The sequence below is a fragment of the Diabrotica virgifera genome, chromosome 7 (genome assembly GCF_917563875.1).
Source record: "Diabrotica virgifera virgifera chromosome 7, PGI_DIABVI_V3a".
Lineage (NCBI taxonomy): Eukaryota > Metazoa > Arthropoda > Insecta > Coleoptera > Chrysomelidae > Diabrotica > Diabrotica virgifera.
In genome coordinates this window covers 227,882,057-227,909,826 of record NC_065449.1, presented here as the reverse complement: position 1 = coordinate 227,909,826, position 27,770 = coordinate 227,882,057, and the positions used below count along the sequence as shown (strand labels likewise).

Here is a 27,770-nt window from a genome sequence, read left to right as displayed (position 1 = left end):
ATACACTATACACTCTATGAAATTATGTTAAATACAAGTTGCCAGGCTATTACCAGAGGCGTACGACAGGGGACAGTAAATGGTTGACCCGTCCCAAATTCTACGTCACTGGTGAAATTGCCATTTTAGCACAATTATACTATATTATATAGTTATATTAGCATAATGTTAATAACATCCTCTTCACTCGTAACGATTAAGTCATTAGTTTTCGAGATATTTGAAGTTAAACATGTAACGGCACAGTTATTTAGCTATTTTGATTAATGTATTGTGCGGCTTTATTTTTATTTTCCTTTAAAAGGATACGTCAAATAGTTTTAAAATACTACTGAGCAAAAATAGTTTTTTAAGTTGAAAGATGAAGTAGTTTTCAATCCTAATAGCAAAATTAATAATATTGAAAATATTAAAAACATTACTAAAAGATTTTTAAATTGAAGAAAACTTATTGGTACACTTTCCTGGTGACACCTCCAAGGCTTCTAAAATTTGCAAGCACATGGATGCTGCAGTGAAGACAAAGGGAAGGAATTCTACACTATGCAATTCACATCCCCCGTCTGCAGCTTGGTAAAGTTCCAACGGAAAATGCACCTGGTTACTCTACGGAGTAATACGACTATAAAATAAAAATGTATACCATATTTATTCAGTTGCAATGCGAAGGCAAAACAATCTTACTTGTCAATTAGAATACGGAGCGCAGTCCAGTCCTCTGAATCGCGATTTTCTGCTCTTATTGGAGCCTCATCGGATCCGATTCAGAGGACTGGACTGCGCTCCGTATTCTAATTGAACAGTAAGATTGTTTTGCCTTCGCATTGCAACTGAATAAAAATGGTATACATTTTTATTTTATAACTTTTTTGAAAAACTTATAGTTTTTGAGTTATTTATGAAAAATCGGTTAAAAACCAACCCACCTGGAATTTTATATATATTTTCTTCAGACATTCCTTGAGGTAATTCTGTCGAGATATTTTTGTTTATTTTCACCCTTTTTGCAAAAAAATTCGTTGTTTTGACTTCTGAGTGATATCACAAAGTCAAAATTCGATAAAACTAAAAAAACTCAACAGCGTTCCTCAAAAAACTCATAAGCTAATAAAATCTTTTTAAATTTTTTGTTTACTATGATCCAATGATGTTCTGATGTCCACCGCAAAATTCATTGTTTTTTGAGGTGTCTTTAAAAATTTGCCACCGTTGGCTTATTTTTCAATATTTTTCCTGGAATTTTTTCTTGAATAATCTATGAATTGTACTGAATATGCCTATTTAATTTAAAAATAAAATTCTACCATACTTTCAAAAAAAATGTGCTTGAAATTAAATTAAAGTCAGAATTTGGTATTAGTTTTAAGAGTAAACTAAATGTAAAACCAAATACTTACGATGTCGGGATAGTATCACGAGGTTTTTCCTGGTTGTCGCTCGTGATTTACTATGGAATCTCTAACGCGAGAATTTTACTGTCACCGTTGCATTTGGTTGTCTTTTTAAAGACAGATCACATGCTATGATATTTTGGTGACGGATATTCTTGGGTTGGGGTTGATTTCATGTAATCGAATGAACTATCTTTCAGTAAAGTCGTCCCAGGAACGCAACTCATAAATATTGGCAATATCATTTTAAAGTCTTCTACTTTAAAATGTATAATATATGTCTGAATTGCTGATATAAATGAGTCAGATTAAATAAATTATTAGAAGAATTTTTTACTAAGCAACAACATTTTTGTTTAATCTAGTAGTATTTTGTATTTTGACAACGACACCCGATTTGGGCGTCGAAACGTTAATACAATTATTTTTTCAATTTAATTGTGGCTTATTTCCCATCTGAATAGTTAATTATAAAAATGCCACAAGGAAATAGCTTCAGAACAACATTATAAATAACGAATAAAACATCCTGATAATAGAAGGTAAAATGAGGATGGGAGACCGCTTTTCTATAAAATCACATGGCCGCTTGAAAAGTTCCAGCACGCCACTGCGTAGAACATGTCAAATGACAGGGATTATATTGGTGGTAAATGGCAGTCTGATTTTTACATGTAGTCGAGGCATTGAAGCACAAAAATAGGCCTTACTGTCGATTTTTGGCGCAGTAAGACGGATTTTAATGCAGTTTGGTGCGTTGGATTCGTGAGAATGTCAGGAAACTTTGTGAACTAATGTATTGAATAAGAAATCTCAAATTGCATTTGTGCATAATAAAAATGCATTTCAAAAATGCATTTCGGTAAATGGTGGGAAAAATTGACTCAATCTTTTTACTCGGGGGGTTTTTGGGGTCGCTGAAAACGAATATGAGGTCGGCGAGGGTGTGCAAACTACCTGGTGCCTGAAGCGGGTGTAATAAACGTCTTCCTCTGGAGTATTGTGGTAATTTATCATATAATTGGCTTAAACTCATTACTTGGGGGTTTTTGGGGTCGCTGAAAACGAATATGAGGTCGGCGAGGGTGTGCAAACTATCTGGTGCATGAAGCGGGTGTAATAAACGTCTTCCTCTGGAGTATTGTGGTAATTTATCATATAATTGGCTTAAACTCATTACTCGGGAGGTTTTTGGGGTCTCTGAAAACGAATATGAGGTCCGCGAGAGTGTGCAAACTACCTGGTACATGCAGCGGGTGTAATAAACGTCTTGCTCTGGAGTATTATGGTAATTTATCATATAATTAGTTTAAACTCGTTACTCGCGAGTTTTTGGGGTAATCTATTTTCTTCGATGTAACTATAGTGATCGAAAAGGGTGGTATTTTTATTATAAATAAACATAAATTTTTATTATTATAATATATTTATGGTTAAAAAAGTTCATTATACAAAATTTATCGTAATTTATCTTTAAAATTCATTTTCTTCATCATTATCATCTTCTTCTTCATTATTGCTTTCCTCTCTCGAGTCCAATGCAATATTTGTGCAATCAAAGCCTGCATAATTTTTACAGGCTAAATTACAAACTAACCCATGCTTCATGGACCTGCATATGTTGCCGCAGTTTGACTTACAACTACAGAATAATAAATTTAAAATGTATGGAGGACCAGGTGGCTGAGTCATTCTAACTGGAATTAGTACATTATTTTGTAGTTCCCATCCCCAATCGGTTGGGTTCATGTTACTGTCCTCTCCATGCAGCCAAATTTGTGTTTGTAAATATACCCTTTTTCAATGCTGGGTAAATGCATCAACAGATGAAAGAATTTTTTCAATGACAATCTTTTTATTTTTGGCAATAGCCATTAAGTACATTCTGTATCTAGTAATTTTATTTCAAGGCAACACCACATCATTCACTTGCGCCTTAATTCAAACTGCTTTAAATGATATGAAATTAGAATTTAGTCGTTGCGATATTTATTTCTAGCGACCCCAAGGACCCCCGAGTAACAAGTTTGGGCCAAGTATTTAACAAATTACCATAATAGTCCAGAGGAAGACGTTTATTACACCTGCTGCAGGCACCAGGTAGTTTGCACACTCTCGCCGACCTCATATTCATTTTCAGCGACCCCAAGAACCCCCGAGTAATGAGTTTAAACCAATTATATGATAAATTACCACAATACTCCAGAAGAAGACGTTTATTATACCCGTTGCAGGCACCAGGTAGTTTGTAGTCTCGCCGACCTCATATTCGTTTTCAGCGACCCCAAAAACCCCCGAGTAATGAGTTTAAGCCAATTATATGATAAATTACCACAATACTCCAGAGGAAGACGTTTAATACACCCGCTTCAGGCACCAGGTAGTTTGCACACCCTCGCCGACCTCATATTCGTTTTCAGCGACCTAAAAAACCCCCGACTAAGAAAATTGAGGCAATTTTTCCCACTATTTACCGAAATGCATTTTTGAAATGCATTTTTCTTATGCACAAATGCAATTTGAGATTTCTTATTCATTACATTAGTTCACAAAATTTCCTGACATTCTCACGAATCCAACGCACCAATCCGCATTAAAATCCGTCTTACTGCAAAAAAATCGACACTTCAATCCTTCAATGCCTCGACTAATGAGAGTTTAATGAAAGGGTAACAAATCACTTGAAAGTTCTGTCCGACAAAGTACATGGGACGTTTTCGTAGTCTGACGTTCGAAACCTGTAACTGCTCCACAATTAAAACTTCCTCTGTTCCAGCGTTCCCGTACATCAAAGTTAGTTCGACTAGACACCGTTAAGCGATTGCAAATTCTCAGCTTGCTATTAATAAACCTTTTTTGGTACGCGGGATCCAGGCCTAGCAGGTATATTGCAGAAAATCTTTGTCTCTGTAAAGTTGGATCACTAAAAGCGGTAATTTCATTTTGTACTGAACGTGGAATTAAATTATAAAAAGTTCACTCGACCATTAGCAAGAGTTTAATTGTCTCATCGGAAGCGCAGAGATTTAATTATTTTTCATTCGAGGTAGCCATACGCAACGTCAAAGTTTTAACCATTCATTTTTATTTTTATTCATGCGAATTTTTCATTAAAAGATTAATCTAATAATAAAGAAAAAATCCGATTTTTCAAATCTATGGAAAGTATAACTCTTTTATGATTTTTTATCCGGATTACGCAACTGAGTTACAATATGAAAAAGTCCAATGACGAAAAATAATACGCATCCGGAGTTATCTACATTTAACCATGAATATACTGTGTATAAAGAAAAATATAACAAAAAATATCTAGTTTTACTAAATAAGATATAAATATTTAGTATTCACAATCACAAAAAACCGACCGAAAAGGTGTCATTTTTCAATGAAAATGGCAAATTTTCAACCACAAATAACTCAAAAAGTATTGAGTTTTTGAAAGAACAGTTTTTGCTTAGAATTAGGTTCTCTAGCTACTTCCGGACTAGCTCTTAACATAAAGAAGACCAAATTTATGACAATTAGTAAAAAACCAATATTAAACGCTCAACTTACAGTCAACCAACAGAATATCGAAAGAGTTGAGCAATATACATATCTGGGTACGAATTTAAATAGCCAATGGGACCAATCGTCAGAAATTAAACAGCGAATAATAAAAGCGAAAGCAGCATACGTTAGAATGAGACCCATTTTCAACAGTCGAGACATATCATTAAAAACAAAATACCGTCTGCTGAAAAGCTACATATTCACAGTTCTGCTCTACGGAATGGAAGCGTGGACAATAACTGTTGCATCTATGAATCGGCTCGAAGCTTTCGAAATGTGGTGTTATAGGCGCATCTTACGTATATCCTGGGTTGACCGAATTACTAATGTGGAAGTCCTGCGTAGAATGGGGAAAGAGTGTGAAATTCTCATAACCACCAAAACAAAAAAATTAGAATATCTAGGACATGTAATAAGAAATCAAGAACGTTACGGCCTTCTCCAACTAAAATGGTAAAAGATGACCGGAAAGAAGACGCATTTTCTGGCTTCAAAATTTACGAAGTGGTATAACACCACTACCACTGAACTGTTCCGCGCTACGGTAAACAAAGTCAAGATAGCCGTGATGATCGCCAACATTCGGAACGGATAGGCACTTTAACCCGGCACCTGCCACGTGGGGTGCTACCAGCACCCCTAACACATTTTTATCAAATATTTGGTATTTCAAGTTTGGTAACGGAGCTGTGCGTCATAGTAGTTTTCTATAATATTATATAGCATAGATGTGTTAGTGCTTGAAGTGGTTATTTAGTGTCATTCTGAACTTATAGCAGTAAAATCGAATTGGGGTGTCATCATCTGGCACTTTAAGTTTTAAATTTTTTTTGTATTTTTGATAAACAGGTCAAATTTACATTTTTTATTGAAATAACTGATTTAAATTATTAATATAGACCCTATACTCACTAAATCTTAATTTTTTTAGATATTTTACTTGACTTCATTTATTATGGCTTGGTACTTGCTAATTTGCTTATAACACCATTTTCATTTTATTTTTTAACTTTTATAACATATTAGTGGCTAATAAGTTAATAAAACATGTTTTTTATATTCTTGTGTTACTCAACACATTATTTTGTTTTTTAAACAAGTAGATCACAGAAAATTTTTAAGGGGTGCTGTAAGCACCCCACGTGGCAGTTGGCGCCTTGAAAAGCCACGTGGCAGGTGCCGGGTTAAGAAGAAGAAGCTACTTCCGTGATTATTTTGACCAAAAAATTCCACCCCCGAGAAGGGGTGGAACCACCACCAAGATAAAAGTGGCATAGGAAATAGGGTAGACTTTGAATTAGGAGATAAGTAGAGGCTATTTTCAAAATCATTAAAATCCATGCAGTAGGATAGAATTCATTAGGATCATAAGAAAGGTTCAACAAATAATTGTAACAACTACAGGCTATTAGCTCTAATATCACACGCCAGTAAGGTGATCCTCTACATACTGCAACGGCGTCTAGAAAACTTCATAAGCTGGCACATAGCACCTGAGCAGGCTGGATTTGTAAAGGGCAGAGGTACTAGAGAACAAATCCTTAATGTAAGAAACATCATAGAAAAAGCCAGAGAATACCAGATCCCGATATTTATATGTTTCGTCGATTATACAAAGGCCTTTGATAATGTTAGATGGGACAAACTATGGAACATATTGACGACAATGGGTGTACCTAAACACTTGACTCACCTTATTAGCAAACTGTACCAAGATAACCTGGCATATATTCGAATGGACGGATACCTGTCTGACAAATGCACTTTGGAGAAGGGAGTACGCCAAGGATGCGTTTTATCTCCCTTATTATTTAACATCTATTCGGAGTTCATAATGCGCAGAGTCTTGGATGGTTGGGAGGGAGGAGTAAACCTAGGTGGTGTTAAGATATCTAACTTGCGTTTCGCAGACGACACTATACTTCTAGCCTCTAATCCAGAAGAAATTATTGAATTATTAAAAAAAACTCGAGGTAGAAAGTGCTAAATTTGGACTCATGGGTAACTATAACAAAACCAAAATCATGGTTATTGATCGCCAACAACAGTTTCCTGAAACCCAAACTATTGCGGGATGCGAGGTAGTCTCATCTATGATATATCTTGGAGCTCTAGTTAACAACACAGGCAGTTGTGAACCCGAAATTAGAAGACGCATTCAACTAGCAAGAGCAGCAATGAGTGAACTAAACGGGGTCTGGCGTGATCGTCACATTACTATGACAAACAAAAAGAGACTCGTTTCAACTCTGGTCTTTTCCGTATTTTACTATGCATGCGAGACATGGACAGTCAAAAAATCAGATAGACGACGTATAGACGCCTTTGAAATGTGGACATGGAGACGCCTGCTTCGAATTCCATGGACGGCTCGCCGTACAAATATCTCGGTTCTGGATGAAATTAAACCGGATCAGCGTCTCTCCAGTACCGTTTACTCTAGAATTTTAAAGTTCTTTGGTCATATCCATCGAAGTGATCACAAAATGGAGCGGTTGGTGGTCCAAGGAAGGCCTCAGACTCAACGCCAACGCGGAAGATCTCCACAGCGATGGGCGGAAATTACTAAAAAGCTTCTCAACAAACAGTATACTGAGCCAATACATGTAACTGATGACCGCGACCAGTGGAGAAATATTATCAATCAAACTGTCCGAGCTGCTGAAGCCCAATTATGAACCACAACACATCTACTAAGATGTTAATGACTATGATGATGAGGATAGAATTCAGAGGTAATATTCTGTTTTTGCTCTCTCATTAACCGGCGTATAAAGAGAAAACCCGATTTTTCAAATCTATGAAAAGTATAATTCTTTTATGATGAAATTCGTTTCATAATCTAGATTACGCAACTCAGTTTTACAATATGAAAAAGTTCAATAATGAAAAATAATACACATCCAGTGTTATCTACATTTAAAACTATGAATACATTGTATAATGCCTTCGTTCCGCAATACAAATGTAACAAAAAATATCAAATTTTTGCTTTATTTTAAGCAACGAAAATTAGAACTATGTTAACCCAGAGATGTGCCTGACGTACAATAAATTGTACACCATAAACATCTTTTGACTTGCACATATTATATGCACATTCTTTGTCTTGGTAACAGCTTAAATACTTTCAGTACCTAAGTCTTAACCAACCATAAGGTGTAAATGTGAATTGCTTACTTTGTGATATCTGGCGATAATTTTGTGATAAAGATTATAAGTTTTATAATACGGCTGAATGTGAAAAACGATTTGCTAAATAATTAAATATTTGTTATATTTATGCAGAAAATATATAGGTATATTTTTGTACATACCGGTAGAGAAAACGTATATATTTCTATTTAGATTTAGAAATTGATTAGATTTGTATTCTACAATATGCGTTATGCTATTTAGTCCTGTCGCCAAGGGGTGCAACGGCCTCCTTAATTCAGATGGACTTACCCAAGCTTTTTTTTATGTATTTTGATCCGTAGAACACGAATTTTTTGGGTAACAGTTGATCCGGATGTCGATAAGATTGTTATAAACAAAGAACTTGAGGAATAACATAACAGCGATTTTTCGCAAAACAATTTTTTTTGTATTTTTTGGCTGATTCTCAGAAAAAAATGGTTTTACAAGTTTTTTCGTAGGATGCATAGTTTGCGAGATAAACGCGGTTGAACTTTCAAAAAATCGAAAAAGTGCAATTTTTGAACCCGAATAACTTTTGATTAAAAAATAAAATAGCAATTCTGCTTACCGCATTTGAAAGTTCAAGTAAAATTCTATCGGTTTTGATTATTTGCATTGCTAAAAATTAAGTTTTTATTTGTTAAACAAAGCCAGAAACACATAGTGTTTCCCGTGCCCACATGCGTTTTAATGTATTTAACTAATCTACGTAGAAATTGTCTGTATGCTCGCCTACTCGTTGGATTTCAAATGAGAAATGCATTGAAAACATCATTATATCAATATGTTTTTTATAGCTTTGTTTAACAATAAAAAAATTAATTTTTAGCAATGAAAGTAATTAAAACCGATAGAATTTGACTTGAACTTTCCAATGCGATAAGCAGAATTGCTATTTTGTTTCTCAATAAAAAGTTATTCGGGTTCAAAAATTGCAATTTTTCGATTTTTTGAAAGTTCAACCGCGTTTATGTCGAAAACTATGCATCCTACGAAAAATCTTGTAAAAACATTTTTTGCTTAGAATGACCAAAAAAATACAAAAAAATGTTTTGTTTTGCGAAAAATCGCTGTTATGTGATTCCTCAAGTTCATTGTTTATAACAATCTTATCGACATCCGGATAAACTGTTACCCAAAAAATTCGTGTTCTACGGGTCAAAATACATAAAAAAACTTGGGTAAGTCCATCTGAATTAAGGAGGCCGTTGTACCCTCACTGGCTTTATATAATTTTTTTCGAATTTAAAATTTTATGCAAATTCCCTATTACCAAGTACATTTACAATTACCATTTTTATTAACTATCTTACCAAATTACCCAGCTAGTAATTATCATCATAGTTTCACTAAGTGCATTAAAGAACTCCAACAAAATCTTCCCTCGTTCTCCCATCTTCCCCAAAGAGATTCCAAAAGTAATGGAAAATACGACCAATCCCAAGACGTTTGTTGTCGGCTCATACCTCTCTTCGAACTTCCAATACTCATGCCCCATGTTCTTTACTTAAAAATTGTTTAATTATTTTCACAGCAATTTTGGCTTTTACGTACTTACCAGTTTCGTTTTTTGGAAGCGTCAGAAATGTCTGCGACTGAAAACAGAAAAAATTAGTTAAATTTACGTCCAAAGCTACTTTTCTGCAAAGTTTCAGTCAATTAAACTGAAACCACTTATACGTAAGTAAATAAGAAAGATGCATAAAACACTAGCGGTCAATAACTTTCAAACGCGTGTTTAGCGATCAAAATCGGTTAAACCGATAAGAAGTTATCGAGCTCCAAAATTGTAATCCACTTAACCATTATCGTCGAAATGGTCTAGTGGTTACGATGCTGAATTTATGATCGGGCCATCCGAGTTAATTTTCCAGCCATCTCAATTTTTTTCAATCTATTCCGAATAAACAAGAAGTCTAATGTCCATTCTTTAAAAAATATTGGAATGGCTGGGATATGAACTCGCATCGCCCGATCACAAATTGATCGTCGTAACCACTATACCACTTCGGAGATAATAGACATACATTTAATTTATAAAAAAAACTTTGAAAAACTTCTGATACAAAAATAAAAACAGATAAGCGTGGTAAAAATGAGTGGGGCACACAATGTTCCAACTATAACTGTACCAAATTTTCTGGAGACATAGTATGAAGGCCAATAGCTACTTTCAATTCATACCATGAATGCTCGGTAGGACTGAGATCTGGGCTGCATTCAGGCCATTCCAATCTTATCAATCCAACCTCTATTTAAGATATTCATGTTTATGAGTCAATCAGTGTTTTTATTTACAAAAAAATGTGTAGCTCTTACAAGAAAAGAGATATTCAGATAATTCAAAAAACAAAATGTTAGGGATGCCTTCGGATAATGCGAAAGGAGTATGAAACAATATCAGCTCCTCAAATTTTCCACAACATTTTTTAAAGTTAGTAGAAAATCCAACGCTTTTATTCACCCCCGTATAATGTCATCTAAGCAACATTGTTTATTACCAGAATAATAACAAACGATGTCAAAACATGTACCTACAAACTGATGTAAGAATTTTGAAAATCGGAATACAAAAAAAAAGTTAGAAATTGTCAAACTTAATCAAACTCAAACATATATTTAGTGGCGGAATTTTGTGCCGGGGAGTGTATATATCGATAAAAGAAGAAGATTTTAAAGAAATTTAACAATACAAATCAATGTATAAATTGTACAAATCAATGAATAAGTTAATAAAAGATTACTATATATGGCATCCTCCTTTTACAAACTGTATATGAACTTTAAAAGTTTTGAACTGATGTTGATAAGTAAGTACGAAAGTTTCCAGAAGCGATTGCTTTTAACATGAAGCACAAGTACTTAGTACATAACAACCGATGTAGAAGCCGTCAAGAAGTATTTACTGAATATATTATTCTCATTATCTCTACCTATATGACACTTCAAGGATACTTGCACAGTTATTCAAAATCAATATTTTATAAACTGTATTTACTGACTACAAAATGGTTGTTAAAAACTTCACAAAAAAGTTTAGCTCTATTTATTTTAATACAGTTTTTACTTTGATGAATGTGTTTTTAAATTTTAAAACGGAATATTAATTTATCAATGAAAATTGCTACAATGATATGAAAAGAAATTAATTAACAATTAACATACCGCGTTTTCTAAAATAATGACTTAAAAAAAATGTAATTATCATTTAAATTAGTTGTAATATAGGATGAGCCAAAAGAAGAAGAACGGTAGAATATTTTGCGAACTTTACATTCTTCTTCTTCTTTTATATAGGCAGTAATGCCTGTTTTTCTTCAACGGTGCCTTTCATTCTGCCCCTAAGTGGTCATTCCATCTTTTCCTTGGGCGTCCTATACTTATTCTGCCTAACGGTGACTTGTCCCTGGCTATCCTTGATTCAGACATCCTGCTTATGTGTTCATTCCACTCTTATTTTCTGTTCTTTACACAGGTATTTATATTGTCTACCCCACATATGCGTCTGATTTCCTCACTTTTTACCCTATCCTGTAGTCCTTTTCCAGCAATCCTTCTTAAGATCTTCATTTCGTTGGTCTCCAGATGTCTTCGTGTTTTGCTTGTATCTGGTCTTGTTTCGGCCGTGTAAGTCGTAACTGGCCTAATAACTGACTTATATATTCGGGCCTTTGTTTCCAATCTTAGGTGTTTGTTTTTCCAAATTGTGTCGTTTACTCATACGGCCGTTCTACTGGCTTTAATTATTTGGTCTTTTACCTCTTCTTCGATATTGTTGTCGGCTGATAGATTAATTCCCAGATATTTGAAAGTCATTACTTGTTGTATAATTTGATTATCTAACTACAATTTACATCTTATTGGTTCTTTGGCTATTACTAACCTTTTTGTTTTTTGGGCTGATTTAGTGTCGTAACCACTAGACAATTTGGGCGAGAATGCGACAAAGGCGACCATTTATAACGCTTAACGTGTAATCGAGAAACATTGCATTCAAGTTCATATATTTAATTTATAAAAAAACTTTGAAAACTCCTGATATAAGAATAAAAAACCGCTAGACGCGGTAAAAATGAGTGTCGTACACAATATTCCTGCTCAAAAAAGCTAATATGAATATTACATGGCGCAAAAATGTATTTTTATTTTGATGGAAAATAAAATTTTAGTTTTATTTTGAAAGATTTTTTCATAGTACTTGCTAAATTTGAAGTACCTAATACGCGCCACAAAATAGGAACTTTTGATAAAGTTTGCAGTTTAAGGCTCTTTTGCGACGTGTTCTATTTAAAATTTAGCAAATACTAGTAAAAAATCTTTCAAAACAAAACTAAAAACTTTTATTTTCCATGAAAATAAAAATACATGTTTGCGCCACGTAATATTCATATCCAGCTGTTTTGTAGACGGAATATTGTGTGCGCCACTCATTTTATTCTTGTTTAGTAAAACAAATAATAGATAAGATATACTTCATTAAATGTAGATAAAAAAATATGAAAAAAATATTTTTAAGAAACGCTTTTTGTTAGTTATGATTGACTAAAATTAAACATATAAAAAAATCAACTAAAAAGCAAAAAATGAAAAAAATTGAAAAAGTCTAACCATTCGTCAAAGAAAAGTGGCGCGTCTTCATCGAATAATGGGTTTTCGCACCACGCTTTTCTTTAACGAATGTGTTAGATTTTTTCAATTCTTTTATTTTTTGCTTTTTAGTTGATTTTTTTATAATATTTTTAATTTTAGTCAATCGTAACTAAAGAAAAGCATTTCTTAAAAATATTTTTTTCATATTTTTTTATTTTTTACTTTTTAGTTTTACACTTTTCAAACATTAAAATATATCGTCATGTTTATTAAAATATATGTATAAAACATATGCTGTACAAACATGAAAAGTAGTCGGAATCGGCAAAAAATTTGAAATTTTATTGTTTATTTATGAAGCATAACGTAAAAAATTAACGTAAAAAGTGAAATTATTTTTATTAACGTTTCGACGCCCAAATCGGGTGCCGTTGTCTAAATACAAAATACTACTGTATTCGAAAATACTATGCGTCGAAACGTTAATAAAAATCATTTTTTAAATAATATTGTGGCTTATTTCCCATTATAAATAGTTAAAATTGTAAAAATGTCACAAGAAAATAGCTTCAGAACAACAAGTGAAATTATGTATAGTTCATATTATTATAATTAGCCAATCTGTAAAAGTTTCAAGTTTCTTCATTGTAAAAAACAAGAGAATTTAAGCATTTTCCGTTAAAATCGTATTTTTATTTAAACAATTAATAAACAAAAATTTTTTTATTGACTATTCATGTATTGTTCCCGCGAATGCATATGTCTGCAAATTTGTAGTCATTTGCATTGAAGAAAAGGCAGTCAAATTAACGTCCAAAGATTTGACCCAAACGATTGAACCAAAGAAAAGCGTTTAATTAATTAATACGACAAAATGAATTCTACTGTTAATTGTAGCACAAAACGTCTCTACCGGTAGTTTTTCTAAGACTACGATAAAAACACGAATTTTTGGAATTCGAGTTTTGGTTGAAGTTTTGTTTCGTATCGTATTGAAATTTGACACGAATAAACGCCGATTTATATATAAACAAATATATGAGCGTTCAAGATTTGAAACTTAATTGTTTATTTATGAAGTATAACGTAAACAATTAACGTAAAGAGTGAAATTATGTATAGTTCATATCATTAGCTATAATCCGTAAAAGTTTCAAGTTTCTACATTGTAAAAAACAAGAGAATTTAAGAATTTTCCATTAAGGTGATACAGCAGCGATCAACAGGTAGCCAAAACGCGTTCCAAGATTGCGGCTGTAATTTTGAATATTTTTTCGAGATATTTGTTACGCGTATTCGTAATATAATAAAGAATGGCGGTACAGAGCCCAATTTGAAAAATATATTAATATGTCGAAATTACTCTGCAATTAAATACAATATTAAAAAAACGAGCCTGTACCGCCATTAAGAAGAACAAAAAAATACACTTTCTTCAAATAAACTTTTTTATCCGATGCCTAGATTTTGTGTCATTTTGGAACTACTAATGAAATAAAAAATTTTAGTAGTTCCAAAATGACACAAAATCTAGGCATCGGATAAAAAAGTTTATTTGAAGAAAGTGTATTTTTTTGTTTTTCTAAATGGCGGTACAGGCTCGTTTTTTTAATATTGTATTTAATTACAGAGTAATTTCTACATATTAATATATTTTTCAAATTGGGCTCTGTACCGCCATTCTTTATTATATTACGAATACGTGTGCCAAATATTTCGAAAAAATATTCAAAATTACAGCCGCAATCTTGGAACGCGTTTTCGCTACCTGTTGATCGCTACTGTTTCCTCTTAAAATCGTTTTTTTATTTAAACAATTAATAAACATAAAATTTTTTATTGACTATTCGTGTATTGTACCCGCGAATGCATATGTCTGCAAATTTTCATTCATTTGCATTGAAGAAAAGTAAGTCAAATTAACGTCTAAAGATTTGATGCAAACAATTGAAGTAAAGAAAAGCGTTTAAAAAATTAGTACATTTTATTATTATCTAGGTATATTTAGTTGAAAATGATTTGACCATGAACAACATAATTGATAATGTTCATGACATTTTTGTAACTACCTCTAAACTCAAAAATGTAGGGAGCATGTAGGTAGACTACAGAATTTAATTACTTGAAAATCATTATAAGTTCGTTGAGTATATTAAATATCACAGAGAGGCTTTCCCTAATTAAATATAAGTCCAGATTTAGAAGTTTTGAAGATGGGAAACGAGTAATTGATTCCTACAAAGAGGCAGAACGGAGGTATAAAGGTGGAATATCGACTAACGTCATTATGGATTTAAATTGGGTCAAAATTCAATTAAATGTTGTCGAAATCTTCAATCAATAGAGACACCGGTTAGTAAACACAAATTTGGCAAACTAAATAAACACTACCAATATACTACGATTAATTAATTTAATTCTTGTTCTCTGGTATACGGGTCCTTTCGAAAATATTTTAAAAGAAAAAATCATTCCATACAAAATAACAATCAAGGAGAGATTTTGGCGAATAAATAGTAAATTAATATACCCACGGACAAAAATATTGCATATGCATGTGGAATGAAATTTTTTGTGCTGTTATCCTTATATTAGCCCCCCGTAACGTAGGAATAGGATTTTTTTCCGAATGCGATGTGTTAAAGTATCATATAAATAAAATCAATGAGAAAGTCCCAGTAGCTGGCTGTATACCATAATTAAAAATCATACAGAACAAGTAAAAACTTCGTTTGTATAATAGTATAAAACGTTTATTGAAAAACTATTAAAAAGTCATCCAAAAGGATTCGCAAAACGTTTTCAATCTAGATCAGATCATCTTCAGTGCCTAGAACGAAGTATTTCCACGTTAGAATTAATACAAAAGGTTAAAATTATGACTAGTTAAAGAAAAAATGTGGAATATACTTACGTTCTGCTTAGTACATGAAACTAGCAACCTTGTAGAATAGGTGACATCGAGAAATATGATTTACATTTTTAAAAAATGATGTTAGTGGCGACTCTAAGTCGATGTTAATTGATACAATTTTAAGAGTGCTCAAAGGGCAACATGATTCACTGCTCGATGGTAACGTGTGGTACTTGCCAGTTAGATGGACACAGACCAACAAGAATATAGGAGATGACAATCTATTTATCAGACTGAAGTGACATGACAAGACAGGTACTTAGTCAATTTTTGGTTATGAATTTAAATTCAAATTATCAGTTAAGCCGAATGGATGTTAATAACTGTATTAAAGTGGAATTTAAATTATAATAAAATTAGCTTCTATTGTAAAAGTCTAAAAGGTAACTCTCTGTTACAGAAAGAATTGTTGTTATTGTTATGCTAATAGAAATGTTATTCATAGTAAAATCAATGACATCATTGATGACAGTTTAAAAAAGAAGAAGAAAGTTTAATTTAGTTTTGAAATAAAAAGAGAACTGGAAAAATTTGAATGTAAACAACTAATGGAAGGAAAATACCAGAAAACTATAGTATGGTATAGTTAGACCCAAACCCAGACATCCAAAGTGAAAGTTATCCTCCAACACCAAATTGTTCTATATGGTCCACATAATGTTCAGAAAAAAGTCACACCATTTTGAGCGTCGGGTTTGGGGAGGAGAGGGGGGAGAAATCTGCAAATTCGTAGTTTTTTACGTTTTTCGTCAATATTTCTAAAACTAAGCGGTTTAGCATGAACAACCCTCTACACAAAATTGTTCTACGTTAAATTTGAAATAAAGAAGGTCCTATGCATAACCCTTCTAAAATGAACGGTTCCAAAGTTACGGAGGTAGTATAGTATAATTGGTCCAAAAAAAGGCCTAACCCAGACATCCAAAGTAAAAGATTTCCTTCAACACCAAATTGTTCTATATGGTCCACATATTGTTCAGTAAAAAGTTACACCATTTTAAGCGTCCGGTTTGGGGGGGAAATGGGGGAGAAGTCGGTAAATTTAAAATTTTTTTTAAGTTTTTCGTCAATATTTATAAAACTATGCTTTAGCGTAAGGAATGTTCTATAAAAAAATGTTCTACATAAAATTTACAACAAAAAAGGTTCTATACATAATTGTTATAAAATCAACGGTTCCAGAGTTACGGAGGGTGAAAAGTGGAGGTTTTCGATACTTTTTATATTTACCGATTTCTCCCCCCTCTCCCCCCCAAACCCGACGCTCAAAATGGTGTGACTTTTTTCTGAACATTTTGTGGACCATATAGAACAATTTTGTGTTGAAGGATAACTTTCACTTTGGATGTCTGGGTTTTTGTTATAGTTATATCATAAATATTGCCCAACAAATATAAAAAAGTATCGAAAACCTCGACTTTCACCCTCCGTAACTCTGGAGCCGTTGATTTTATAACAATTATGTATAGAACATTTTTTGTTTTAAATTTCATGTCGAACATTTTTGTATATAACATTGTTTACGCTTAAGCATAGTTTTAGAAATATTGACGAAATACGTAAAAAAACTACTAATTAACCGGCTTCTCTCCCATCTCACTCCCAAACCGGACGCTCAAAATGGTGTAACTTTTTACTGAACAATATGTGGACCATATAGAACATTTTGGTGTTGGAGGAAAACTTTTACTTTGGATGTTAGGGTTAGGCCTTTTTTGGACCAGTTATACTATACTACCTCCGTAACTTTGGAACCGTTCATTTTAGAAAGATTATGCATAGGGCCTTTTTTATTTAAAATTTAATGTAGAATAATTTTGTATAGAAGGTTGTTCATGCTAAACCGCATAGTTTTAGAAATATTGGCGAGAAACTTAAAAACTACGAATTTACCGATTTCTCCCCCCTCTCCCCCCAAACCCGACGCTCAAAATGGTGTGACTTTTTCTGGACATTGTGTGGACCATATAGAACAATTTGGTGTTGAAGGATAACTTTCACTTTGGATGTCTGGGTTATGCCATTTTTTTGGATCAACTATACTATACTACTAGTAATATTGTAAAAATTGAAAAAAGAGTAACGTTTGTTGCCTATGATTATGGTTGTAATGGGTAACAGAGAAAGAGAAAATTGATAAATTCAGCTGATTATTATTTGAATAGGGCTTTTCATCGATTGTCATTTATTTCGAGCTTCTGTCATGCGTCACATAATATTAAGATATCTACGTCATACGTCTTTTGTTTGTATTATTGTATATACCAATAACGTATGTCGTAGATATATTAATATTATGTGACACATGACAGAAGCTCGAAACAAATGACTGTGAATGAAAAGCCCTATTAGTTAACTAACAATTTGAAATCTACAGATGTACTAGAGTGAACAGACTGAAATGGGTGAAAGAAATTTTTTTTTTATATTACTGTAAAAGTTTAAAAAAAAGGTTTAGCAAAAAGCAGGTTAAATACAAAATAAAAAATAAAAACAAGTAGTAGTGATTGCCTGATACGGTAATTTTGAAAAAATATAATTTGATTAAATTACTGAAAGGATAATAGATATGTATTTACTGAAATGATAAGGGATGTAAAATGCCAGTTTAAATGAAATTATGATTTGAAAGAATGTAGAAAAAGGGGAATGACATAAGTTTTATTATCAGAAATGCAAATTGAAATGTGTGACAAACAATTGTAAATGAGCTGTAATTAGTCATAGAACGGAATAGATGAAAAATTAATGAGTTATAACATAACAGGCAAACTATTTATTGTGTGAATTAATATTAAGGTGATAGCTAACTAATCAATGTTGATGGTTGAAGGTTATTGTCTGAAATGGCAAAATGAGAATTTTGAATTTTGTAGCTGAAAAAATCAGAGACATGAGGAATGGCAAAATAACTAGGAGATTGGGAAGGTGTATGAAAGAGGATTGGAAATAAAAGGAAGAAGGTAAACTGTGTTAGGGATGGCAATATAACTATATAATTAGGAAATAGTATGAAGGCGGATTGGAAAAAAAGAAGGTAAACTGTGTTGGGGATGGGGTAGTGAAAGAGGGAATGAAAAAGATAAGAAACCAGGGGTATATTGAAATATAATTTTAATGGGTGATTAGTAAGGAAGTAGTAAATGTTAGATACTAGTGGGGTGAATGGAAAAGGGGAAAAACACAGTTACAAAGGAGAAGAAAAAAGAATGGATAAATTATAAATAGAGTCTGATTTTATGTTAGGGGAATAATTGTCGGTGGATAGGAGTAAAAGGTCGATTTAAAGTAGTTTGGCGGTTAACGCAATTGGGGCTAGTCCTCATGTCTCTAGAAATCTCAAGGTCAGCATACAAATCCAACCGTAAAGAGTTCTTATCCTGGATATTGTGAATTAATTTGACGCCATCAGGGATGGTAAGATGGTGATTGTTAACTTTGAAGGTGATGGGAGAAAGCTCATGTATTATCTCTTTTGAAATGTTCAGCAGATCTAGTTGAAAGAGATCTATAAGTCTTGCATATGTAGGAAGCATCGCAGTTAGAACAAGTCAGTCTGTAAACTCCACTACGGTTCATATAATGTGCTGTATCTTTGGTATTTGTAAAAAAGTGGTTGAGAGTATTTCCAACTTTAAATCCAACTTTAACTTTTATCATATAAATGTTATAATCGGATTCAAATCTAATCTGGGCTTTATGCTGGCCAATCTAATTTTTAAATTGAATCTCATTAAGGTAAGTATTCACTATGCTAGCGACATGAAGACGGGCATTAACACCAATATGTCATCTCCAATATGGCTTTCAAATGGAAAAACATAATCTTTTTAAATGTTTTTAATGTACATATAAGTTGGCATTCGTCTAATCACCTCCACATGTTCGGTATGTCCTTTCAAAGCAATATATGGGTTACAACTGACATACTGTTCGCCAACTCTTCTGTAGACGAAGTTTTGTAAATCTTGCTTCCATATGATGAACGCTATGCCAGATATGTACATTAAAAACATTTTGGAAGATCATGTTTTGCCATCTGCCAGCCATATTGGATAACAAATTCGTGTTAATGCACCATGACGCAGGTCTTCATCTCGTTAGAATAGTGAATACTTACCTTGATGAGATTCAATGTAAAAATTATATTGGCCACCATATAGCCCATGTCAAATTTAAATTGGATTATTCCATTTATCTGATACTTCAAAACATCACATTCGGAAAAGAAATCCCATTCCTATGACACTTGGAGCAACACAAAAAGTTTTATTTCACGCGTTAATTTCAAAATATGCAATATTTTTGTCCGTGACTGTATAATATATCTCGCAATAAAATTGATGTACATAAGAATGAAAAAGGCAACCGTAGATAGCATAGTATTTCTGACTATTGCTCTTCATCAGTACGGGGCAGCCAAGTTATAAAAAGTAAATTTAACTTAGAAAATGAGCAATAAAAAGAAACGCAAAAGGAAGCGACGCAACCAATCGGTCAGAGTCATCAGACCATTTACTTACAATGAAAACATTGATAGGGAGGGTAAATGAATACCAGCTACTCTTATTTCTTGCCTTCGTAGGCTATGAAAAGGCATTCGACTGTATCAAAATATGGGCCATAAAAAAGCTGTTAATAATGGTAGAATATATTAGAGATACAGGAAACTAATATACAATGAGGACGAAAGGTTGGAATAAAATCATTTTTTCATGAAGATGCAATTTTGGAAATAAATCCCGAAACAGGTCGATTTTTATTGGTAAATTACGATTTTTCGGCATACATATCATACTACTGACGTCATCAATCTGGACGCGATGACGTAATCGATGATTTTTTTAAATTAGAATAGGGGTCGTGTGATAGCTCATTTGCACTACATGCATTCCTAATTGTTTGACCAAAAAAACTTATACGCCAAAAAATTATAATTTAAAAAAATCGAAAGTTAGAGGAGTTCTCGTCGAACATCAGGAATAAACAGAACTAATCTGCTGTGGGATTATGGCCCAGTCGGGATACCATTTGACCTTGCATTAGGAGCTGCCCCAAATTTTATTTTTTCTAATCTTTAGGGTGGGGGTCAATAGTAGTATAAATTTAAAATCTCGACTGAATTTGACCGTTGCGTTAGCCGCCATCTTGATTTTAAACGAGAACCGTTCTTGCTCAATATCTCCGCCATTTTCAACTTTTCGACAAAAAATGTAGAAACTGAAATTGTTGAAAATGCGATTTTCTATAATTCCGTTTATTATAATTTTTTTTCGTGCGGTTCATATTTTCCGAGTTATGGGGAAAAACCAGTGACAGTTAAAGCATAATTATTGATTTATTCAATTATCTCGTTTATTATTACTTTTATAACAAATTTTAACCTGTACAAAAATGAAGAGAATTAAATTTTGTACAATTTTGATCTCTTTCATTTTTTTGATAAAATCAATATTTAAGGTAGTACGTATGCGGTAAAGGCGCGAGCGTAAGACCCGATTGATTTTAAAGCAATTGTTTTTGTTCAATATCTTCCCCATTTTCAACTTTTCGACAAAAAGTGTAAGAACTGAAATTGTTGCAACTACGATTTACTACAATTTTTCGAGAGAACCAGTCGCCGGTCTAAGAGGGGGGAATGGGAAAATTCCCCCCAACGGGGTCCAAAATTTAAAAAAAAATGTTGAAATATTAAAATATGTTAGCTGACATGAAACTTATTTATCAACAGAGAAATTCAAGCAATGAAACCAGCTAGTTAATAAAATTAAGTAAACTTAATGCATATAAGTTATTATTTATGTCTTTTATGTAGTTTAATTGGTGTTTCATTGGAAGTTCCAAAAATTGTATAAAATATAGTTCTCTTTATTTTTGTTTATGTACAATTATGTCGTAAAGTTAATATTAAATGAGACAATTCAATAATTATGCTTCCCCTCCGCTTCCACTATTTTCCTCCTTAACTCGGAGAATATTGATCGCATAAAAAAATTGTTGAAAAGAAATTGTAGGAAATTGCGTTTCCAACAATTTTAGTGCCTACCGTTTTTGTCGAAAAGTTGAAAATGGCGGAGATATTAAGCAACAACGGTTCTCCTTTAAAATCAATATGGCGGCTAATGCAACCGCGGAATTCAGTCGAGATTTTAAATTTACACTGCTATTGATCTCTCCTAAAGGATAGAATTATAAAAATTGGGGCAGCTCGGAAGAAAGATTCAATTCAGTAATTATGCTCCCCCCACCACTTTTTATTATTTTCCCACTTAACTCGGAAAATATCAACCGCATGAAAAAAATTGTTAAAATAAATTGTAGGAAATCATATTTGGAACAAGTTAAGTTTAAAATGGCGTAGATATTGAACAAAAACAATTGCTACAAAATCAATCAGGTCTTACGCTCGCGCCATTATCGCATACATACAGTGGAACCTCGACAACTCGGATTTATCGGGACCGCGACCGATCCGGGTTATCGAAAATCCGAGATAGCCGGAGAATATGGCAAAAATTAATAAAATACGGTATACTTACAGATAAACTCCGTTAGAATTGAAATAACATGAAATATATTTATAAATATGCACAGTATTACCTACTCATTAAAATTACTAAAAAAAACATCAAACCCAAACGTAAGCAAATGGAAGCGAACAATACAAGACACACAATACTAAAGACCATTGTTTATAAAAGAATTTTTTAAATAGTCTTTCCTAAACAATGCTGACAGTTTGAAATAAAAAGGAATAGATACTACAGACAGGTGGCTGTTGTTTCTGCGGCGTGTGCTATGAGTCATTTTTAATATCCTATAGTTCAAATTACACACATAAGTACACATTATCTCTCAAATATTATATTACATACATTTTTATTGTTGAAAGGTTTGTCTGATAATTAACTATTTTGATTGGAAATAAGCCACAATTAAATTGAAAAATACAAAATATTGAAAATCAAAATGTTTATCTGATGAAAATCGGTCCGGGTTAGCCGGACTTCCGGGTTATCGGGGGCCGACTTATCGGGGTTCCACTGTACTTCCTTAAATATTAACTTTACCAAAAAAATTAAAGATACTAAAATTGTGTAGAATTCAATTCTTTCTATTTTTGTATAGAAACATTTTTGCCGTAAAACTAACAATAAACGAGATAATTCAATAACTATGCTTTATTTATATACAGGGTGTCCAGAAACTCTACCGACAAACGAAGACAGGGGATTCCTCAGATAATTTTAAGACAATTTAACCCAACTCTCCTAGTCCGAAAATGCTTCCTAAGGGAGTTAGAGCTCTTTGAAGATGGCGTCATGTACCTAGTTTTTCTTAAATATCTTCAGAATTATTCAATCTAGAAAAACAAAAATTGGTATGCATATTTACTTTCCAGAAATGAATCGATTTCATCCATTGCGAATTTCTAGTACCGGTCATAGGCGTCCGTTTTGGGTAGGGCAACGAATATTTTATCGCATAACTTTTTTTCCTTTAACTTTTAAGCATTTTTGATACTGGATTATTAAATTGTGAGGTATTTTAGTACTAAAAGGTACTCTTGCTTTAAGTCGGTAGGACACACCGTTTTCCAGAAAAATCGATTTGAAAGTATTTCGTTTTTGCAATTTGAAAAAAAAAATTGAAAAAAATAAAAAAAAACGATCTATTTTATCAAATTAAAGGAAGAATAACTCTTAATACTCGAGTACATAATCTATTGTCAAAAATGCTTAAAAATTAAAGACAAAAATGCTGTGCTATAAAATAACTGTTGACCTACCCAAAACGGACGCCTATGACCGATATTGGAAATTCGCACTTAATGAAATCGATTCATCTCTGGAATATAAATAAATGTACCAGTTTTCGTCTTTCTAAATAGTTTTTTTTTTAATTTTTTTTTTGAAATTCAATAAACGAAAAATTTTCAAATCGATTTTTCTAGAAAACGGTGTATCCTATCGACTTAAAGTAAGAGTACCTTTTAGTACTAGAATACCTCACAATTTAATAATTCAGAGTCAAAAATGCTAAACAATTAAAGACAAAAAAGTTAGGCGATAAAATAACCGTTGCCCTACCTAAAACGGACGCCTATGATCGGTACCAGAAATTCGCAATGGATGGAATAGAGTTATCTCTGGAAGATAAATACGCATACCTATTTTTGTTTTTCTAAATAGAAGCGTTCTGGAGGTATTTAAGAAAAACTAATTACAATATGCCATCTTCAAAGAGCTCTAGCTCCCTTAGGAAGTATTTTCGGACTAAGCGAATTGGGTTAAAATGTTTTAAAATTATCTGAAGAATCTTCTGTCTTCGTTTGTCGGTAGAGTTTCTGGACACCCTGTATAACTGTCACTATTTTCCGCTATAACTCGGAAAATATCGATGGCACGAAAAAATTGTTAAAATATAAATGATAGAAAATTATATTTTCAACAATTTTGGTTGTTTTACTTTTTGTCGAAAAGTTGAAAATGGCGGAGATATTGAGCAAAAACGGTTATCGTTTAAAATCAAGATGGCGGCTAACGCAATGGCGGAATTCAGTCGAGATTTTAAATTTACACTACTATTGACCCCCCCTAAGGATTAAAAAAATAAAATTTGGTGCAGCTCCTAATGCAAGGTTAATCCTGTTATTCGTCTATCCCGAGAGGACTATTACGAACTCGATACGAATCGTATCGAGTATTCGTAATCCCACTGCTAACTTGACAATTTGACAATGGCAAGTGCGACCTTACCGAACCGTCGTCATAATAATCTTCTTCTTTAAGTGCCGTCTCCTAATTGGAGGTTGGATATCATCATCACTATCTTTACTCTATCTACCGCTGCTCTGAAGAGTTCTATTGAACTGCACTTAAACTAGTCCCTTAAATTCTTCAACCATGACACTATCCTTCTTCCTTCTATTATCTTTCCCTGTATGATCAGTCTTAGTAGTTCATATCGTTGTCCCCTCATTGCGTGTCCTAGATATTGTAACTTTCTTATTTTTATGGTGTTTATAATTTCGTATTGTTTGTCCATTTCTCGCAATACTTCCGTGTTAGGTTTTTTCTGTGTCCATTCTATTCTAAGCATCCTCCTGTAACACCATATTTCAAAGGACTGTAGCTTATTTATGTGTTCTTGCTTCAGCGTCATCTTCTTCTTACAGTACCGTCTCCTATCGGAGGTTGGCTACCATCACAACAATCTTAACTTTGTTGGCTGCAGCTCTGAACAACTGTATTGAACTGTATCCATACCACTCCCTTAAATTTCGCAACCAGGAAATCCTCCTACGTCCCACATTTCTCTTTCCCGAGATTTTTCCTTGGATTATGAGTCTTAACAGAGAATACTTTTCTCCTCTCATTATGTGGCCTAGATATTCAAATTTTTTCGTTTGTATGGTTTTTATGACTTCGCATTCCTTCCCCATCTTCAGCAAAACATCTTGATTTGTTACTCTTTCTGTCCATGGTATTTTCCACATTCTCCTGTAACACCACATCTCGAATGCCTCAATGTTTTTGATGTTTATCTTTTTCAGTGTCCAAGCTTCCATGCCGTACAGCAGAACGGAGAAAACATAGCACCTTAACATTCTTGTTCTTAAGTTTATATTTATGTCCCGGCTGCATAGGAACAAATAAGGCTGCTACTTCATCGTCATAATAATGGTTTTTCTAAAAAAACAAAATTATTCAACGTGGAGCCAAACCCGGAAAACCGCAGAAATCATATATAGCTCCCGCGTAAACTCCAAATTTAATATTACAACCAAGTCTTTAAAACCCTACTTCCATTGATAGCAAAACCCTACTTCTTTTTTTAAATATTCTCTCATTTGCGTCAGCTCCATAAGTTGCGATGCTTTCAACTATGGTCTTGGAGATTCAGATTATTGTATCTTGTCTAATTTGTATGGTTCACAGCACGTAATTTAGAGCACTAGAGCCCTCTTTAGCAATTGTAACTCCAAGGTACTTGCATGGCTCAACATGCCCAATATGCAATAAAACAATACTAGCCCAGTCGGGATAGCATTTGACCTTGCATTAGAAGCTGCCCCAAATTTTATTTTTCTAATCTTTAGGGAGGGTCAATATTAGTATAAATTTAAAATCTCGACTGAATTCCGCCGTTGCGTTAGCCGCCATTTTGATTTTAAACGAGAACCGTTTTTGCTCAATATCTCCGCCATTTTCAATTTTTTGACAAAAAATGTAGAAACTGAAATTGTTGAAAATGCGATTTTCTATAGTTTCATTTATTATAATTTTTTTCGTGCGGTCGATATTTTCCGAGTTATGAGGGGAAAATTGTGACAGTTGTAGCATAATTATTAAATTATTGAATTATCTCGTTTAATATTAGTTTTACAACAAATATATACCTATACAAAAAGGAAGAGAATTAAATTTTGTACAATTTTGATGTCGTACATTTTTTGATAAAATTAATATTTAAGGTAGTACGTATGTGGTAAAGGTGCGAGCGTAAGACCTGATTGATTTTGTAGCAATTGTTTTTGTTCAATATCTCTGCCATTTTCAACTTTTCGACAAAAAGTGTAAGAACTGAAATTGTTGCAATTACGATTTACTACAATTTTTCGAGAGAACCAGTGGCGGGTCTACAAGGGGGGGAAATGGGAAAATTCCCCCCAACAGGGTCCAAAATTTAAAAAAAATTGTTTAAACGTCACGATATATTAGCTGACATAAAACTTTAAATATCGACAGACAAATTCAACCAATCAAACCCGCTAGTTAATAAAATTAAGTGAACTTAATGCATATAATGTCTTTTTATGTCTTTTATATACTTAGTTTGGTTGATGTTTCATTGGAAGTTTCAAAATTTGTATAAAATATAATTCTCTTTATTTTTGTTTATGTACGATTATGTCGTAAAGTTAATAATAAATGAGACAATTCAATAATTATGCTTCCCCTCCGCTTCCAATATTTTCCCCCTTAACTCGGAGAATATTAATCGTATAAAAAAATTGTGCCAAAGAAATTGTAGGAAATTGCATTTCCAACAATTTTCTTTCCTACCATTTAGGTTGAAATGTTGAAAATGGCGGAGATATTAAGCAACAACCGTTCTCATTTTAAATCAATATGGCGGCTAATGCAACCGCGGAATTCAGTCGAGATTTTAAATTTACACTACTATTGACCTCTGCTAAAGGACAGAATTATAAAATTTGGGGGAGCTCGGAAACAAAATTCAATTCAATAATAATTATGCTTCCCCCACCACGTTTTACTATTTTCCCATGTAACTCGGAAAATATCAACCGCATGAAAAAAATTGTTAAAAAGAAATTGTAGAAAATTTTATTTTGAACAATTTTAGTTGAAAATGGCGTAGATATTGAACAAAAACAATTGCTATAAAATCAATCCGGTCTTACGCTCGCGTAATTACCGCATACGTACTACCTTAAATATTAATTTTAGCAAAAAAAATGAAAGAGATCAAAATTATGTAGAATTTAAGTCTCTTCATTTTTGTATAGGTACATATTTGTTGCAAAACTAATAATAAACGAGATAATTCAATAATTCAATAATTATGCTCCAACTCTCACTATTTTCCCCTCATAACTCGGAAAATATCTACCGCACGAAACAAATTATAATTAATGAAATTATAGAAAATCGCATTTTCAACAATTTCAGTTTCTACACTTTTTGTCAAAAACTTGAGAATGGCGGAGATATTGAGCAAAAACGGTTCTCGTTTAAAATCAAGATGGCGGCTAACGCAACGGTGGAATTCAGTCGAGATTTGAAATTTATACTAATATTGATCCTCCCTAAAGATTAGAAAAATAAAATTTGGGGCAGCTCCTAATGCAAGGTTAGGCCTGTTATTCGTCTAACCCGACTGGACTATACGGAGAACTAAAAATATCGGAAAATAAATTTAAGGCAGAATTTACAAAACTGTCATCAGACCAATAAGGACATACGTGGCAGAAACATGACCTGGTACACAGAGAACAAGAGGAATTCTAGAAACCGCAGATATGAAAACTCTTCGAAAAATCGATGGTAATACAGTATAGGACAGAGCTAGAAGTACAGATATACGATGGAGATGCAATGTGAACTACATAA

The 27,770-nt window shown here is 33.0% G+C and overlaps 1 protein-coding gene across 1 annotated transcript in view; it reads right to left on the bottom strand.

Annotated features, from left to right (window-relative positions):
- Positions 1-27,770, bottom strand: part of LOC114330164 (excitatory amino acid transporter 3) — a 121,216-nt gene that overhangs the window by 20,601 nt on the left and 72,845 nt on the right. The window contains exons 4-5 of the mRNA XM_028279483.2: positions 9,685-9,721; positions 9,440-9,632 (exon numbers count right to left, since the gene is read on the bottom strand). Of these exons, the coding sequence (XP_028135284.1) occupies positions 9,440-9,632; positions 9,685-9,721 (230 nt within the window). The remainder of the gene's footprint in view (positions 1-9,439; positions 9,633-9,684; positions 9,722-27,770) is intronic.